Source organism: Talpa europaea, assembly GCF_964194135.1.
Source record: "Talpa europaea genome assembly, chromosome: 5".
Lineage (NCBI taxonomy): Eukaryota > Metazoa > Chordata > Mammalia > Eulipotyphla > Talpidae > Talpa > Talpa europaea.
In genome coordinates, this window is record NC_140071.1 from 70,429,316 (window position 1) to 70,445,276 (window position 15,961).

Here is a 15,961-nt window from a genome sequence, read left to right on the forward strand (position 1 = left end):
GTAACAATGGCAGCTTTTACCTTGATTTTGATTTTGCTCTTTTCCTTCCAGACTTGTCTGGTTGTTTCTGATCATTTTCTGTGGGTCCCCACTGGAATGTGCTTTAGACTTGTGGCAGGGTTTCAGGCCTTGCTCTGGGCCAGTCCTGTTTGGGTGGACTTTTGCCCACGAGGAGATGGGTGACTTTGGGTGCTTGATTTAGAAACTAGATTCTTTGCCTTTCCTATAGTGTTTACTGATTGTATTAAAATTCCTTTTCATTAAAGTCTCATATGTTTTGTGTTGGTGCGGTGGATCGCAGAACCTATTTAGAGCAGGCAGCTTTGCGGGGCCTGGGGTGCTCCTCTCCTTGCCCTGTAACACTCTTACCCTTTGATCTCTTGCTAATATCTCCCATTGGCTGAACCAAATCAAATAAAAAATATTGACATACGTGGCAACACTTCTCAGCATAGACAATGCAAATATCACCAGCCTCTATCATAGGAAACTCCCTCACTACACTCTCTTGTTTACAAATGTCTCCAAAGAATCTTAGAGGAAGCCTGGAGTTTGACAGAACAAGTCAATGGTTTAAACCAACAGAAGCTGCTTGAGTACAAATGTATAAAGCAAAATTAATGGGCAAAATGGACATGTGCTTCAGTCACCACAAACCATATATTGACTACTTGACATTACATACTCTATCTGACTATGAACAATGAATGCAAAATATCAAGAAAAAAATAAATATTCATCTCTGCAAACTGTGGCCCTTCTTTTCTGCATAAGCAAATTAAAAATTAGGGGTAGGAAGTATTATATGGCCAGCATTCTGCAGAGATCTAGAGAAATTCATTTTACTTCCAGGCCCAAATGAACACCCATCTAATAGGGAAAGCCCATTATAACACATCTTAAAATACAACCTAGGTCCTCCCCAGTGGCGCAGTGTGTTGAATGCAGAGCTGTGAAGCTGTCCGCAGCCTCTGCAGTGTGGTTTTGATTCCCAGCCTGCCAGGGAGGATACCCACATGGCGCAGCAGACCTCTCCTGTCTCTTCCGCTGCCCCCCTTAGCAGTGCTTTTGGTCCGTCTGCCTGTTCTGCTGCCTGCTCTGTCTCTGGTGAATCCTCTCACCCTCCCGTGCCTCTGGCTCTTGTATAAATAAAATAAATCTTAAAAAAATACAACCTAGGTAAGTTTAGGGTCATCCACTTTTCTTAAACCATAGGAGATCTCTCCCATTTCATCAATTGTGTAGCTAATATCCCTTCTATTTTTTTAAGACAAATGATTCAGTGACTTAATAAAGGGGGGAAATCAGCTTTTTTCCTGATAACTTGGATTTGCTTCTTCACCACAAACTGATTTTTATATGAGGACTATGCTACTTTAAAATATTTAGGGCAGTTACAAGGAAAGAGGAAAGAAGTAAATTTAAATCAAGGAAGGGAAAGAATAAGGAATGAAAGCAAAAGTAATCCACTATTAAAAGCACTGTTCTGCAACCTTCCCAGGCCGGGCAGTTTCATTGTCAGTTCAGACAGTTTAAAAGAGAAACTTGGAGCCCTTGGCATCATCCCCACAGGTTAGGAGAAACAAGCCAGCAGAAGACAGCAACTTGGGCCCCCCTGTAAATTCCTATAAGTTCTTTCCTCTCCTAGATGTTCTCCACCACTCTCCACTGCTCTTGGCCACACAGTCCTCTTCCTCACTCTATCCTCTGTGACACTGCCTTTATGTGCTCAGTCTCTTGGCTCAGGTGTGCCCACTTACACATGCCCAGATCATACTCCAGGAGTCCACTACCAGGCATGCGTCCCCAAGCCCATGCTCCCAAGTGCCTCCTGCATTCAAGGCCTCAGGTGATGGCCAGAGAGGCCAACAGCACAAACGTCTGAGCAATCTTCAATTACCCTACAAACGTGAAATGAAAATATTAAGAAAATAGCAAATGATAGATCTTATAATGAGGATAGGAAAAAAAGAGAGTTGTGATCCATCTGATTGGCATGTAAACATACTGTAAAATGTTCTGGGTATAATCTCTCCCTGCTCTAGCAAAGATAACAAAGCCATCTTTGAGTTGAAGACTGTGAAACAACTATGCAAAATCTGCTGCTTGCAGGTAATGCCAGACTTTTCAACTCCCACTAATGACAATGGAGCCTGATAAAAATGATTGAAACAATGGATAAATACCCAGTCTTTGCATCTACACAATGCATTCTTTAAAAATGAAAAAATTGAACCCTTAGCATTGCCTTCCTCTGCACATAGACAGTATTGACATATATTTAGGAAAAATAACTTAGAACCAGTGGTCCTCTGCCAAATATAACTAAAATTTTTATGTAAACAACTCATTGTTCCTACTGATATAAACAAAATTAAAACTTATGGTTATTAGAACAGCTCTCAAATAGTAAAATCTGTCACATTACTTCTCAGGTTCCTATCCTCACCTTGATTATTAATAAACTCTTTGGCTAACCATTTAAATTTGCATTCTGCTTGACAGGTGAGACTATTACCTAATACTCGGATGAGACAATTATTGAGCTAGCCCTAGGATTTCTCAAATTACACAAGTAGACACTATTTACTCCTTCATTATTTAAACTAGAAAGAAAAAGACAGGAAACTTTTCAGACCACCAGGAATTTTCAGAGATACTTTTACTTGAATGGTTGTTCCAGGCAAGGCATATGTAGATTCCAGGAGGATAGCAGTAAAAAGCTAGAAAAAGAGATCTCTACAGAGATTTTCAAACAAGGTAAACATGTTTCAACTTACTGAGGGCTTGTAGTGTAAGGTAAAAGTATCAGGCTTTTCTGCCCTCCCGCCATTAGGAGGGAGGTCCTGAATGCATGCCTGCTGGGCACCTGGAATAGGGTGTTGGCATATGTAGATGGGATTCACCTGGGCTAAGACTGGGCTTTTAAGGGAGGCATTACGGGGATGCCAGGAGAAGCCAAGAGAGCAGAAGGAGAAGCAGGAGAGCAGAGAAGCAGAGAGAACGCGAGAGAACGCTGGAGAGCCCAGAAAGAATGAAGACTTGCTGGGGGCTGGGAGGCCTGCCAGCCTCCCGGCCCCCTGGCACCCCTACCTGCCATGTACCCAGTAAATCCCAATAAAAGCCTGAAAAGACACCGAGGACTCTCTAGGACTCCTTCTTTACTTGATCTGCTGGATCAGAAAACCTGCACTGTGTCCCTTCCTGGCCACTACAGGGCTTATTGAATATCTAATAAATGCAGCACATAAGACAGGATTTTATAGTGATTATGGTAATGACCACAGCATAAAAGAATTTGACTCCCTCTAATGAGCTTGAGGAGTTCATCATGTTCTCGCCATTGCAATGGTTATTGATCAGAACTCAATTTTGAGGTTGCCTTAATTTTACAGTTCTTAATAATGCTTTTGTATGGCCTTCCTTGTGCTTGATCCTCATCTCATTTATTACTTAGCTCCTTGCTTTTACATTATTTTGACGTTTTTTTCTCTTATCTTCTAGCACCAATGCATTTATTGTAAGTCACATCATATGTTTCTGGGAAAAGTAACTAGGTATTTGTAGGGTAAGGAAAAATGTCAGGCTTTTCTGCCCTCCCGCCATCAGGATAGATGATGGATCTTTGAGGTCCTGAATGCATGCCTGATGGCGGGCGCCTGGAATAGGGTGTGGGCATAGTTGATGGAATTCACCTGGGCTGAGACTGGGCTTTTACAGGCGGCATCACGGGGAAGCCAAGAGAAGCCGAAAGAGAAACCTAGAGAGAAGCAAAGAAGCAGAAGCAGAGATCACTGGAGAGCCCAGATAGAGTGAGGATTTGCTGGGGGCTGGGAGGCCTGCCAGCCTCCCGACCCCCCAGCACCCCTGCCTGCTGTGTACCGGGTAAATCCCAATAAAAGACCTGCAAAAACCACTGAGGACTCTGACTCCTCCTTTACCCGGTCTGCTGGATATTAGAAAACCTGCACTGTGGTCTTCCTGCCCTACAGTATTGAACCAATAAATTATTATAAAACATTATTATAGAACTTGCTTCTGAAGTCTTCACAGTCTTAGAAAAAGATAAGGCTGAAAATATTAGTGAAATGTTGCCTAATTAATGGAGGTCATAAAAGGGAAGCCCAAAATTAATATGACTTATGTTCATCCAGGTAAGAGATCACTTTTGGAGATGTCCTGTAAAATGAGTATTGAATGGCAGGAGAATACCAACACCAGAAGAGGCCAGGCCAAGAAGAATGTTTAGGGCATTTTTGGAGCATATTAACTTCAGATACTATTTGGCAAAAGCCTAAATATGGAAAGGCAGCTTGGAGTCTAGGAGGATTTGTAAATGTCAAGGTAACTGGGAATCTCCCAAGAGGTTTTTGAGCAGAAAAGTAATATGATGAAAATGATGCCTGAAGTCACACAATTACAGGAAAGAAATTGAGGGACAAGTGTTAAACTATGTACATAACAGGCAAAGAGACATCTTCCAGGATGCTAGTTTCATCTCTTCAAAGAGAAAAGAGGACAGGCAGTTAAAAGAAGAAGGAGAAGGAGAAGGAGAAGAAGAAAGAAACAAAGGGAGACCCATGCTCCATTTGATCTAAGAGAATGCAAGTCAACTCAGTGTGGGCGGCTTTCTTTGTCCCTGCCCTATCAGTATATCCCAGCCCGCTGAAGAAATCTGGGGCTCTAGCTCCTGTCTGCACATCCACTGTCCAGCTGCCTACTAGAAACACCTCTGATGTCACAGCAGATGCATCAGATGAAGATGAATCACAACACTCTGAAAAGTTTGTGATGGGGTAGAGGAGCAGCTGGACATATTTTCCAAAGGATGCTGCCAGAATATAAACCTTAGACTTGGAGGGTTCCAGAAAAAAAAAAAAAAAAATTGAAGTCAGCGGTGAATCAGTGGTTTTCTGTCATTTCTGTGAGCGCTACAACCTTTATTCCCAGGTCTTAAAAAGGGAACAGGATCCAGCTGTACTAGTACAGCTGTTGAGAGCCTCTAATTAAAAAAAAAAAAAAAAAATTCACCTATGACTTCAGTAGCCGTCCCGTCCCCTCCCCTTCCGATTCTACTCTTTCTACCCCCCTCCCTCCCTTTTCTCTTATTCCCCTGCTCTTATTCACAACTGTAGCCCTTGACATTTGCTGGGACACACGTGGGGCGCCCTGCTGGGCGGCTCTGGGCGATGACTCCTAGGAACTTCCCAAGGATCTGAGTTCTGCAGGCTCAGGCACGCAAGGGGCGATCAGAGCCTGGGGCGTGTGGAGAACAGAATTGAGTGTGAGGGGAGCCAGGGTGGCGCGGCATGACTCGGGCAGAATTGCCCCCCGCAATTCCGAGCCTGGTGGGTGTCAACCTTCGTTTCTTCAACACTCTATTGGCATTGCTAAAGCCGGGAAGGTGACTACGCATCCTCCCGCGCGCGCTCTCCCGGCTCCTTTCGTGACGTTTTATAAAACTCTTTTCTAGATTAGCAAATTTTGAGAAAGCAAATCCGAGCCCTCCATGTCTTTGTTTCTACCCTCTCTAAAACCAGTTTGGGGGTGGGGGTGATGACAGATTCAAGGTGATGGAAGTTGTTGAGGCTGCACTGCTCCGGACTAAGCGCGTGGGACGCACAGCGCTCGCTGAGAGCTGGACAGCACCTTTCCCAGGCGCTTGGAGCTGCGCACTGCGTCACCGGTTCTGGCCGCGTGTCTTGGGACTGACGTCCTCTCTCTACAATTTGGTCTGAACAGTGGGACTGTTAATGGCTGGGCGCTGGATAATGTGGTTTTAAAGGTTTCTGACACCTATGGAACATGGAGAGGAAGCCACAGCCCCTAGGGAGCCCCGAGTCTTGTAACAGTACCGCTTCTTAACCTGAAATTGAAAATGGTGGTTTGAAAAGTGAGTTTCGGGGAATGAGATTCATCAGATCTTTCCCCATTAAACTTATCGTTCAATGCGCTTAAGGTTCTCGTCACTATTGCATATTTAATGCTTTACTTGAAAGCATAGTCCAGGCCTAAGGCTGCTCCCATCCTCCAAAGCATCCGTTTAAGTTACACTTGATTTTTTCAGTAGCTATGGAGGAGAGAAAACGCCAGTTGAAAGTGACCAAAAGAAATGTTCAGATTGTATAGTACACCCCAAGAGCAGTGCCAAGTCCTTAGAGTGGCTGCAGGTTTAGAGCTTTTTTTCCCCCGACAAGAAAAGGGCTTGGACATGTAAACAGTGCTGTGGGAGAAAGATGTGTGCATAGCTCCTAGAGCACATTCAGACACATATCAAGGCTATAGGGCAAAGATAAAATGAGCTTCCTTTTATCTTTGAGGGAAATTTCTGATGATTTTACCAATGTTAAAATCCCATATCTGTATGAGAAGATGGATATTACCTGAACCTATTGTGATAATCATTTCACAATATTTGTAAATAAAACTATCCTGCTGTAAGCCTTAAACTTTTATAGTGATGTCAACAAATTTCTCAATAAAAGAGAGGGGAGGAGGGATATTTCTAATTAAAGTTAGCCAGGCTTTAAAAAAAATTGCATGGATTTGACTAGTCCTATTTTTTTCTTTTATGTCATCAATTCAGTATTTTATAAAGGAAGAGAATGACATCAAGGAAAATCATTGGCCTAGGGAAGAAAAAAAAAGCCCGTAGGCGTTTAGGTGTTATATATGTGGAGCCAGAAAGCTCTGGAGCTTCAAGAAGACTCCTACATAAGGCAACATCATGGGTGAATATGGGTTTCCTGTACAATGGGAATAAGAGGCAAAGAGTTTATGCCTGGGCACTTGGTCTTACAGATCCAAAGACAATTTAGTCCTGGTGGAAAGAGTTTAGTGTGAAAATTGGGATAGAAATTGGTTTCCAAGTATATCGCCTGATATGTTATTATTTGTTCTATCAGTTTTTTTCAGGAAAATCTTCATCCTGCAACTGGTAGGGCTGGTGCTAACCTACAATTTCACTGACTGTGACTTTGATATGATTAGAAAGATGTATCAGAGGGTCTTTTTTCCAGCCCTGAAGAACTATATGAATGGGGTAAGTGAAGAAACATTAAAAAAAATGTGTTCTCTTTGGAAAACTGGTCATCCACAGGCTCAAAGTATAATTTACATTTCAAGAATAGAAAAATAATTAGGAAAAAATTATGACGGAGAATTTTGTCAAAAATTTTTATAAGTGATTTTGAAATACATTGACTTTGGAAATGACTACCCAGATAGTGGTACATATAAAGTGTGCAGAAGCTGCTGAGGAGCAGCTAATGATAGGTAACACATTACCCATAAAAGGTGTCTATCTGTTAAAAAAAATGCTCTAGGAGGCACAGAAAGACAAAAAAAAAAAAAAAAAGTTGAACAAGAGCTTGAGAAAACAAGTGGACGAAACAGAATCCTTGGGAGCTAAGCCTTAACAAGTAAGGATAGTTCCAGGGAAGGTACAATTCAACTCTTTCTAGTGTCCTAGATGTCTTAAGGTGCTATTATGGGGTAAGGCAAGATCTGGATTTTTAATTGTAGAGTAGTAATCATTTTTTGATTATTCTAAATTCTAGTTAGAGTATGCCTGGTTAAAATGCATGAATGGTTACAAAGTAGATGTGAATACTTTTTAAAATAGCATTATTGTTCTCCCCTGTAGCCCTGTACACAAGTGTGAACATGGGGAGGGGGTTGTCTTTGATATCCAGTTTCAAACGGGCACCATTTAAAGATTAATGTCTCATTACCTAGTCAGTAACAAGAAGAGATGCATAAGGAACAAGCACCTAAGTGGAAACTACTTTCTGAGCATCTTTTAAAACCAGGGACTAACGAAGTGGGGAGGAAAGGAAAGGGATGATTTCTCCTGTGAATTTAAGTCTTTACCCTTCTTGTCTTAAGCTTTTCCCCCCTTTCTTCTAGATGACAAGTACCGAGTTCGACCACTTGGACTGCAAAGATCAGGTGAGTAGCTAATCAGTGCAGATGGCTTTCTCCAGAGAAACGCCGGGCGCTCCCGGGAGCCGGGTCCCGCGGTGTGGCATCCCTGGCGGCGGACGGGCTCCCGGGCGACGCGGACCAGGGAGGGGGGACCCCGCAGCCGGCGCCCGGCCGCTGGAAACCTCTGGGTGGGGGCCCAGCAGGGCACTGGACCCAAAATCTGGCGAGGAGTCTGTCAGGGCCGTGAGGGCACCGGGAGAGGCTCCTCCTTTCCCCGCCCTCCTGGGAGGAAGCAAATCAGGAACTCGGACCCCGGAACCGCGTTCAGGGCACTCCCTGCGGAGCGGCGGCCTCCCGCGGCCCCGGGGCCCGAGCCCACCCGGCGACGAGGGGGGAGCGGGCGTCCGCTCGCGTTCTTTCTTCCGAGCCCCCGGCTGCTCTGCGGGCACCCCGCTTCCTTTCCTCTTGCCGGTCGCCTCTGAAGCATCCTCCCGCCGTTCCTTCGCTCCCGCTGCTGCCCCCTTCACTCATTTCTTAGTTAACTCCTTTTTAATCCCCCCTTTTCCCTTTTCTTTACCTCATTGTGTTTTCACCTTTTCTCATGCCTTTTTTTTTTTTTTTTTTTTTTTTTTTTTTTTTTGGCGGCCTGTGAGCAGTCGGATTGCCTCGCTCAAATCGAACTAGTTACCTTTACTCCCACCCATGGCTGTTCGTCCCTTGCCGAGGAAACTTTTGCTGTACGCACTAGGACTACGTTCACTCATCAGTGCAAAGGGTACTCCGGAATGCAGGTAAGCCAGATGCGTCAGACGTTTTAATACCTTGACGTTAACCTTGAATTAAAGTGGGACTTTTGTGCAGCAGTCCTTGTGATTTTTATATTCAGGTTCTGCCTTTTGAAGAGCAAATGAACGAATAAAATAGGGCAGGTGGAAGGAAGTATGTAGACTGCTGCCTACTAACTGGGTGGGCTGTATCAATTTGCGCACGGGTGGCCAAGGCTGTCACTCTTTTAGAGATTGAAGACTGACATTACAGGTTATCTGAGTTTAGTTTGAGTTGAATAAGCAAAACCAAACAGCCATGCGAAAAACTGTTTGACTCAGTTTTCTTATCAAGAATGCTCTGGAGAGGGGCCTCCCTGGTGGCGCAAGGGTTAAAAACACAGCATTATAAAGTACAGTGAGACCCCCGGCCAGCCAGGGAGCAAACCACCTCTCCTGTCTTGCCCCGCTGCTCCCCTCAGCAGTGTGTTTCAGTAGATCTGCCTGATCTATTACCCACTCTTTCTCTGGTGAATCCTCTCACTCCTGCAACTCTGTCCTACACCCCAGTTCTTGTATGCATAAATAAATAAATCCTTATATGTATAAAATAAGAATGCTCTGGAGAATCTACAGCTGGTCCAAATAAGAGCATAGAGGACAGGTGAAATCAAGTTCTCGACTTCATGTGAGAAAAGGAGAGTCTGGAGTAATTTATTTCAGTTTCCTTACAAGCTAAGAGTAGGGACCTAGAATCACTAATATTTAATTGTGACTTAGCAGTTGTTAGACTGTAAGTATCTCGGTGAATTTTATTGGATCTGACTACTGCTTGTCTAGGAGGCCCCGTCTGTTAATAATCAAAAGTACTTTTTGAAGGAATACACTAGAAGGTCATTGCAATTTATTTTTTTATGCTAACTCTTCAGAACAAGACTTCAGGTATCAAGCACATTTAGGTGGTGGGTTAAGAGTGGGAACACTTTGGAACCAAACAATAGGATTGTTGAATTTTATCTATAATAGCAGCACAAAACAGGTCCTACCCTTGAGAAACTTATGATCTTGTCAGGGAGATCATGAAATCACCAGTGTATCCATTTTTGAAAGTTTTAAATCATTGTGCTCTGCACTATGGGGAATACCCATGACGCAATAAAAAAAACATGGTAGTGAGAGCCAAGTGAAGTGACACAGGCTCTGAAGCTTTGGCAGAGTTTACAAAAGAAAGGTCTAAGTTTGTAATTAGAAACTTTTGGAATTTTTGGCATTGGAATCAAAAGTTTCCAATTAGCAGATGGAGTACTTGTGAAGGAGGTAGTGTTTCCCTTAAAGCAAGAGTACTTGGACTGAGAGACAGAGGGCATTCCTCTGGAGAAAACATTTAGAATCATTCAGAAATCAGCACACTTTGAGATACAGATTTGCATAGAGAGACAATCTAACCTTCCACTCAACTATTGTTAAAGGTAATTACAATTAATTTTGATAAATGACTCTCTTATTCCACAGATAAATAAGACCCAGGCAATGAAAAGAAGAGAGAAAAGAGAAATTCCAACCAATGAATGCCTGGAGCAAGTCTCATACTTAATAGAATTGTGGCGCCATTTCAGTCGACTTTCAAGGAAACAAGCTAAATCTTGATTATGACTATTTTATAGTAACAAAGCATCTTTATTAGCTAGATGGAATGTTAACTCTGTGATATTTAAAAGACCACTCATAGTTATTTTTTTAATTACAGATTTAATAACTTATTTTTGTAAACTTTTATTGTTTAATGTAAATCTTACATGTGAGGGAATTATCTTTCACATTTGGGGGTGTGCAGGGGTATGGGGGGATGGCTTCTATAGCATTGATGCCTGGACCCCTGGCTATATAGCAGTAGTTCATATTTGGAACTACATAATAAAAGGAGGTTCTAAAAGAGTAGTAGAAATTTTCCCTTCACAAAAGAAACATGTTAAAAACTCAGTAGCATTTAAACTTCTCTTAAAAAGGCAGGCATTTCTTTATTTGTACTGACAACTGTTTTCTCATTGAAAATTTACAAAAGGAAGAAAATAAAAGCAAAAGGGGTACACAATAATTTGTACATATGATGAAGCAATTTGAAATAATTTCCAAGCAAAATATTGTGAAATTCAAATTTTCTAAAAGACAATAGTATATGCAAGTTTATTCCAAAAAAGAGCCTTGTCACTTCCATATTTGCATTTATGGAATGTATTTTAATTTATTTTGTAAGGTCCTTTCAAATGTATAATTTGCTTTGTAATTAACACTACTTAATAAAATAATTCTCATACACATTTTTACAAGTGATCCTTTTAATTTACTTTGGAGACAAGTATCATGTATACTTTTCTTCAGCTCATTACTTCCTCTCATCCTTGGAGCCCACTGACCACTTTCCTCTTGTCTTGTACCTGCTGGTGGTGCATCTACAGAATTTTGTGGGAACAGGTGTTTTCCAGACATCCTTTTCTTGTACCTGCTGGTGGTGCATCTACAGAATTTTGTGGGAACAGGTGGTGTTCTAGACATCCTTTTCTTATGTTATAAATCTTTCCTTTTCCCCCTGCTAAACTTTTTTCACACCTGAAGGAGATAAAGGAAGCAAAGGTAAACAAAAATGGTGATATTTTGATTGGTGATAAGAAATATATATTTGTGGGCCTCCCCTGGTGGTGCAGCAATTGAGCACTGGGTTGTGAGGCTGTGCAACCAGTGCAGTGCCAGTTTGATCCCCGGCCACCGGCGAGGGTCCCACAAAATATATATATATGTCTTCATTCAGTTTTTGGTTCTAATCATCCAAACAGTTATTGAAGCATCAGTCTGTAAAGCAGCCAAGAACTGAGCATCCTGTGCGTGCAAACTGTGATTGTATCTTATGACCTGTAATATTAATAGAAGCTCAGAATTTCAAATTAAAAAAGAAAACTTTTAGCTCAACCTATATAAACTAAAAATAGACAGAAACATAGTATAAATGATGGAACAACAACAAAAATACCCAACAATGTGTGTCCACTGCCCCTTATTCCAAAATGCAAAGCAAAAATTCAACTTGCAGTCATTCAAGACTAAATTCAAGTAGTCATTCAAGGAAGTCAAACCTCCACTGAGTATTTTGTGCTATCCCTGAGCACATAGCTGAGAACACAAATTACTTGAAAATCTTAAAATCGTGCCAACAAATATTTATTTGTGAACTTTGTGACCAGTCTTAACCTTCTATAATGCAACTTTAATATTGTTTTAAAGAAAAATAAGGTATACTTTTTAAAATTCATTTTTATATACTAACTTTCCACAATTCTCCAAAATTCATACCAATTTTCTTCAAGTTACGGTTAAATAAGCAACCAAGCAAGCTCATTGACTTGCAGTGAAAATAGTTAATTATCATTCATAATATATTTGGCAATTGCAAGACAGCTCTCAGTCTATCTTACACACCATCTCCTTCTAGGACTGAGGCTGAAAAAGCAGCCCCTGCTTAGGATATAGTTTTCATTTATGAAGAAGAAAGTTGGCAGAAACACAGAATGACTTTTTAAGTTTCTGCTGTAGACTTCATGTATAACATTTGCCAGATTGCAATAATCAAAGCAAGTCCAAAGCTCTCTACACCACCCTAACGACAAAGGATTTGCTACAGGGCCCAAGCAAATGGCAGAGATATAAATCTTACAGAGATGAAACATAAATATTTGAAATGTTAAACAAATGTGCACAGCTTATAGCTCTGTGAGGGAATATGACTGATATTAAGAAAAAACATTTCACATTTGTAACATTTTATATATTTAAACATAGTCTTCATAAAACAAATATTTATTGAATACCTCTTTCCATTTCCATCCAGGCACTGTTCTGGGTGCTTGTTATACAAAAACAAATAAAAAAAAAACCCACAAAAAACCTCCCCTATCTCCAAGGAACTTATCCACTAAAATATTAAGGTAAACTTAATCAATAAGCAGTACAGTTAGAAATCCTCTCATTTTAAATTTGAATAAGTATTTACAAATAATTAGTATCTTAGTCACTCTGAAAGCATGTTCAAAATATGGCTGGAAATGTGCACTGTTATTGAAAAATCCAGGCTAAAAGTAAGAGTTCAAATAAGTATAAGTCAAGAACCAAATAACAAGCTCTCAATTTGTAGCATCTGCTCTCGAAATTGCCTTAACACCCCAAATGTTTGTGTCTTCTATGTGCCAAGTACTATGAAATAAATCAAGATTTTCTTGTACAAAGATGTTCAACAGGATGTTCAAATTAACTGACAAGTTAATCTCATCTTCACAATAAAACAGTAGTAATTTAGAATTGCAAGAAACCTAAGAATTGGCCTACTCGGGCCTGTGCTCATTAGATGAAATTGGCAAGACATTATCACCACTGTCATGTATATATGTGGTCACATATATTTTTCATATTATATAGTCACTTGGTCTTAATATTATTAGGGTGCCCCAATTTTTTTCATAAATGAAAAGCATAAAAGAAGAGGTCATTTTGAATGCTGAAGTTCAGTCCTGGATTCTAAGGTCATGGCTGTTTTAGTGTATTTTCAAACTCAGAGGTCATTCCCCAAAACTACATGCAAGTAGAAGAGCTTCTGCAACTCACTATACCACAATTAGTCAACTTCGTAGCTCTTAACATTTGTCTAGATTCCTCTTCTCATTATGATGAGCTCCTCTTTAGGGCCTTAACTATCTGTTTTTGACAGCAAACCTAAAAAAGTACTATTCCACCCCAAGGTCCTGATAAACTTTAAACTCAATCCTTGTTCCCAGCATCCTCTTCCCCCATTGCAGGAGGCACCTTCCAAGTTACCCAATTAGCTAGTTCCTTCCTCCAGGTCATCGGTTCTACTCATCTACTCACTAGGGAGTCTGTGAGGACTACCCTTTGTCAAGGCTGAAGTACCCATTATAGCTTTCACCCAGGAATTTAAAACATACTGCTTCCACCTCCCACTACATTAGTGAGGGAGTCCATTCAGATTATTTTTATTATAATTATGAAAGTCTGCACCAAGGATAAGTTATGTCTCTTTCTGTAGGCAACCAAGCCAAAATCACCAGTTAAAGACAAAACTCAAGTCTAGCGAAGTCAAGTGATATGGGCCAAATTGTAGATTAAGGGGAACCCCTAGTCCTGTGTTACACTACACTGCCTTTATTCTTTGATTTTTATGTCCATCATCTGCATTTCTTAGGATCACCCAAAGAGCTTGGAATAATGGAAAATCAGTCAATAAAGCTCTTCCTGAATTTTTTGGGAGGTGAAGGGTTAATACTGGCACACTCTTGTGCCACACTGACAGGGAGGCATGACACATCATAGCAGCAAAGCCTATACTGCCTACTAATAATTTATTTACTTTGCTCCATGATCTACAAAGAAAATCATTTCTCTATGTTATTTTCTTCCCTCTGTGAAGTCTCAGTCCTAAGGTGAGGGTCATTACTCAACCCAGATTATTCCCTGCAGGTGAACCACATTCATTAGATATTTCATAAGAATCATCACATGACATATTTGCCTGTATCCACAAATGCCAGTAGGTTTTTGCACTGCTCATATATGCTCTTTTCTATTTAATACAACCAAAGTGTCTGGACTCTTAAATTTGCTTCTAATTCTATCCATATACATATTTGCCTCAGAGAATTGGAATCATCATATTCTAAACCAAAGATATTTAAATTATTTGACATTACATCACCTATTTCATAACTCAGAAAAAATTTTAATAAAAAGCAAGAATGTCTGTGTAATAAAGTAAAATAAGAAAACTACAGCAATTTTATATCCATTTTAAAAAGCAAAACAGGAAGTTATTCTATAGAAGCACTTTTCTGGAAATGAGAGGAAAGGAATGGAAATTGACAGAATAGAGTTGACACTGAACTTTGAAATATATTCCTAAGGCATATGAGAAATATATTAAACTTTCTTCCAGACAACTGTTGTGAAATAACTAGGTTTTTCATAATGCTGATTGGTATTGTTTATGGTGATTTTCTCTTTTGTTTTTCCTGAGATACCCATTTTAGGACCAGGAAATTAATTTCCAAACATACAAATTTAGCTCCATATTCACATTTACTCCTTATAATGATAGCCAATTTCAACAAAATAAGTTATATGAACCAAAGCCAGTTCTCAAAATTAAGTGTTCAATTGATGTTTCCATTCAGTAAAGAAGGAAGCCTGTACACTTGTTTACTATCAACCGTATCTCAATCTTGTCTCTATTTTAGTCTCCTGACATCTCTCTTGATTATTTTTCTCTACCCTAACCCCATTTTTAATTTTGCTATCATGTGTCTTTTAAAATCTTTAAAATTCCCAGGGAAAAGTTAGACTGTCAATGTAAGTACCTACATGATAAGTACAATGGTACCTTGTTTCTTTCCTAATTTAGACAATTTTGGGCAGAATTTCCAACAGCATCTCTTTGCCAACCCCTCTGCCTTCCAGAGTACAGTACTGTATTAAGCACTCACAGTGTCATGACCAAGGAGTAGATTTAGTACTCGTTATTATAAAACGACACACCCATAAATTTAACAATACAGATAGGGGAGTGATTGAGTCCTTTTTGATGCTTATGAGATCTATTCAGATATTTAATTAGGTACGGAAAGAAGAAATACAATAACAACAAATACAGAACTCAATATTCATCATAAGAATACATATGGAAAATGTAAATTTAAGGAAAAAAACCCTCTTCAAAAGATGTTACTCTCATCTTGATTGTGAAGCCTATGTAAGTTTGTTTTTTTTTTTTTTTTTGGCTGTAATTTCCTGCATAACATATAAAACATTAAGATTTGTATCTTTAACCTCTGTTTGATAATTTTTTTGTAAATGTTTCAGGGCATTTAACAAATATGTGCTCTGTGAGTGGATACTAAAACTACCCAAAGTCATTATTTTTATTAAAATTCTCCAAATTCTTGCTTATCTTCTTTAAAATTCAAAATCAAATGCTAAATCTCTACATGACAATTGTGTTCACCAGTTTCTCAGTGAACACCTGTCATTTTTAAATTTATTTATTTGTTTATTTTTGTGCTGTCACTGAACAGTGAAGTTTATGGAAATTAAGTCTTACTTTGAACTGTGGCTTGATGAATATAAATTTTGTTTTGTTATTCTCTACCATAAAGTATGAGTTACGTTTACCCATTATATTTGCATATAGTCTCCCTACAGTAAACTATGTAAATAAT

General features: G+C 39.9%; 1 protein-coding gene across 1 annotated transcript; it reads left to right on the forward strand.

Annotated features, from left to right (window-relative positions):
- Positions 1-6,883: 6,883 nt before the first annotated feature.
- On the forward strand, positions 6,884-10,337 carry TSLP (thymic stromal lymphopoietin; the record flags this gene model as incomplete). The annotated part of the gene is made up of 4 exons (XM_084232952.1): positions 6,884-7,042; positions 7,909-7,950; positions 8,583-8,717; positions 10,203-10,337. 4 exons carry the CDS (start codon positions 6,884-6,886, stop codon positions 10,335-10,337), a joined length of 471 nt encoding a protein of 156 aa, XP_084089078.1.
- Positions 10,338-15,961: the final 5,624 nt, after the last annotated feature.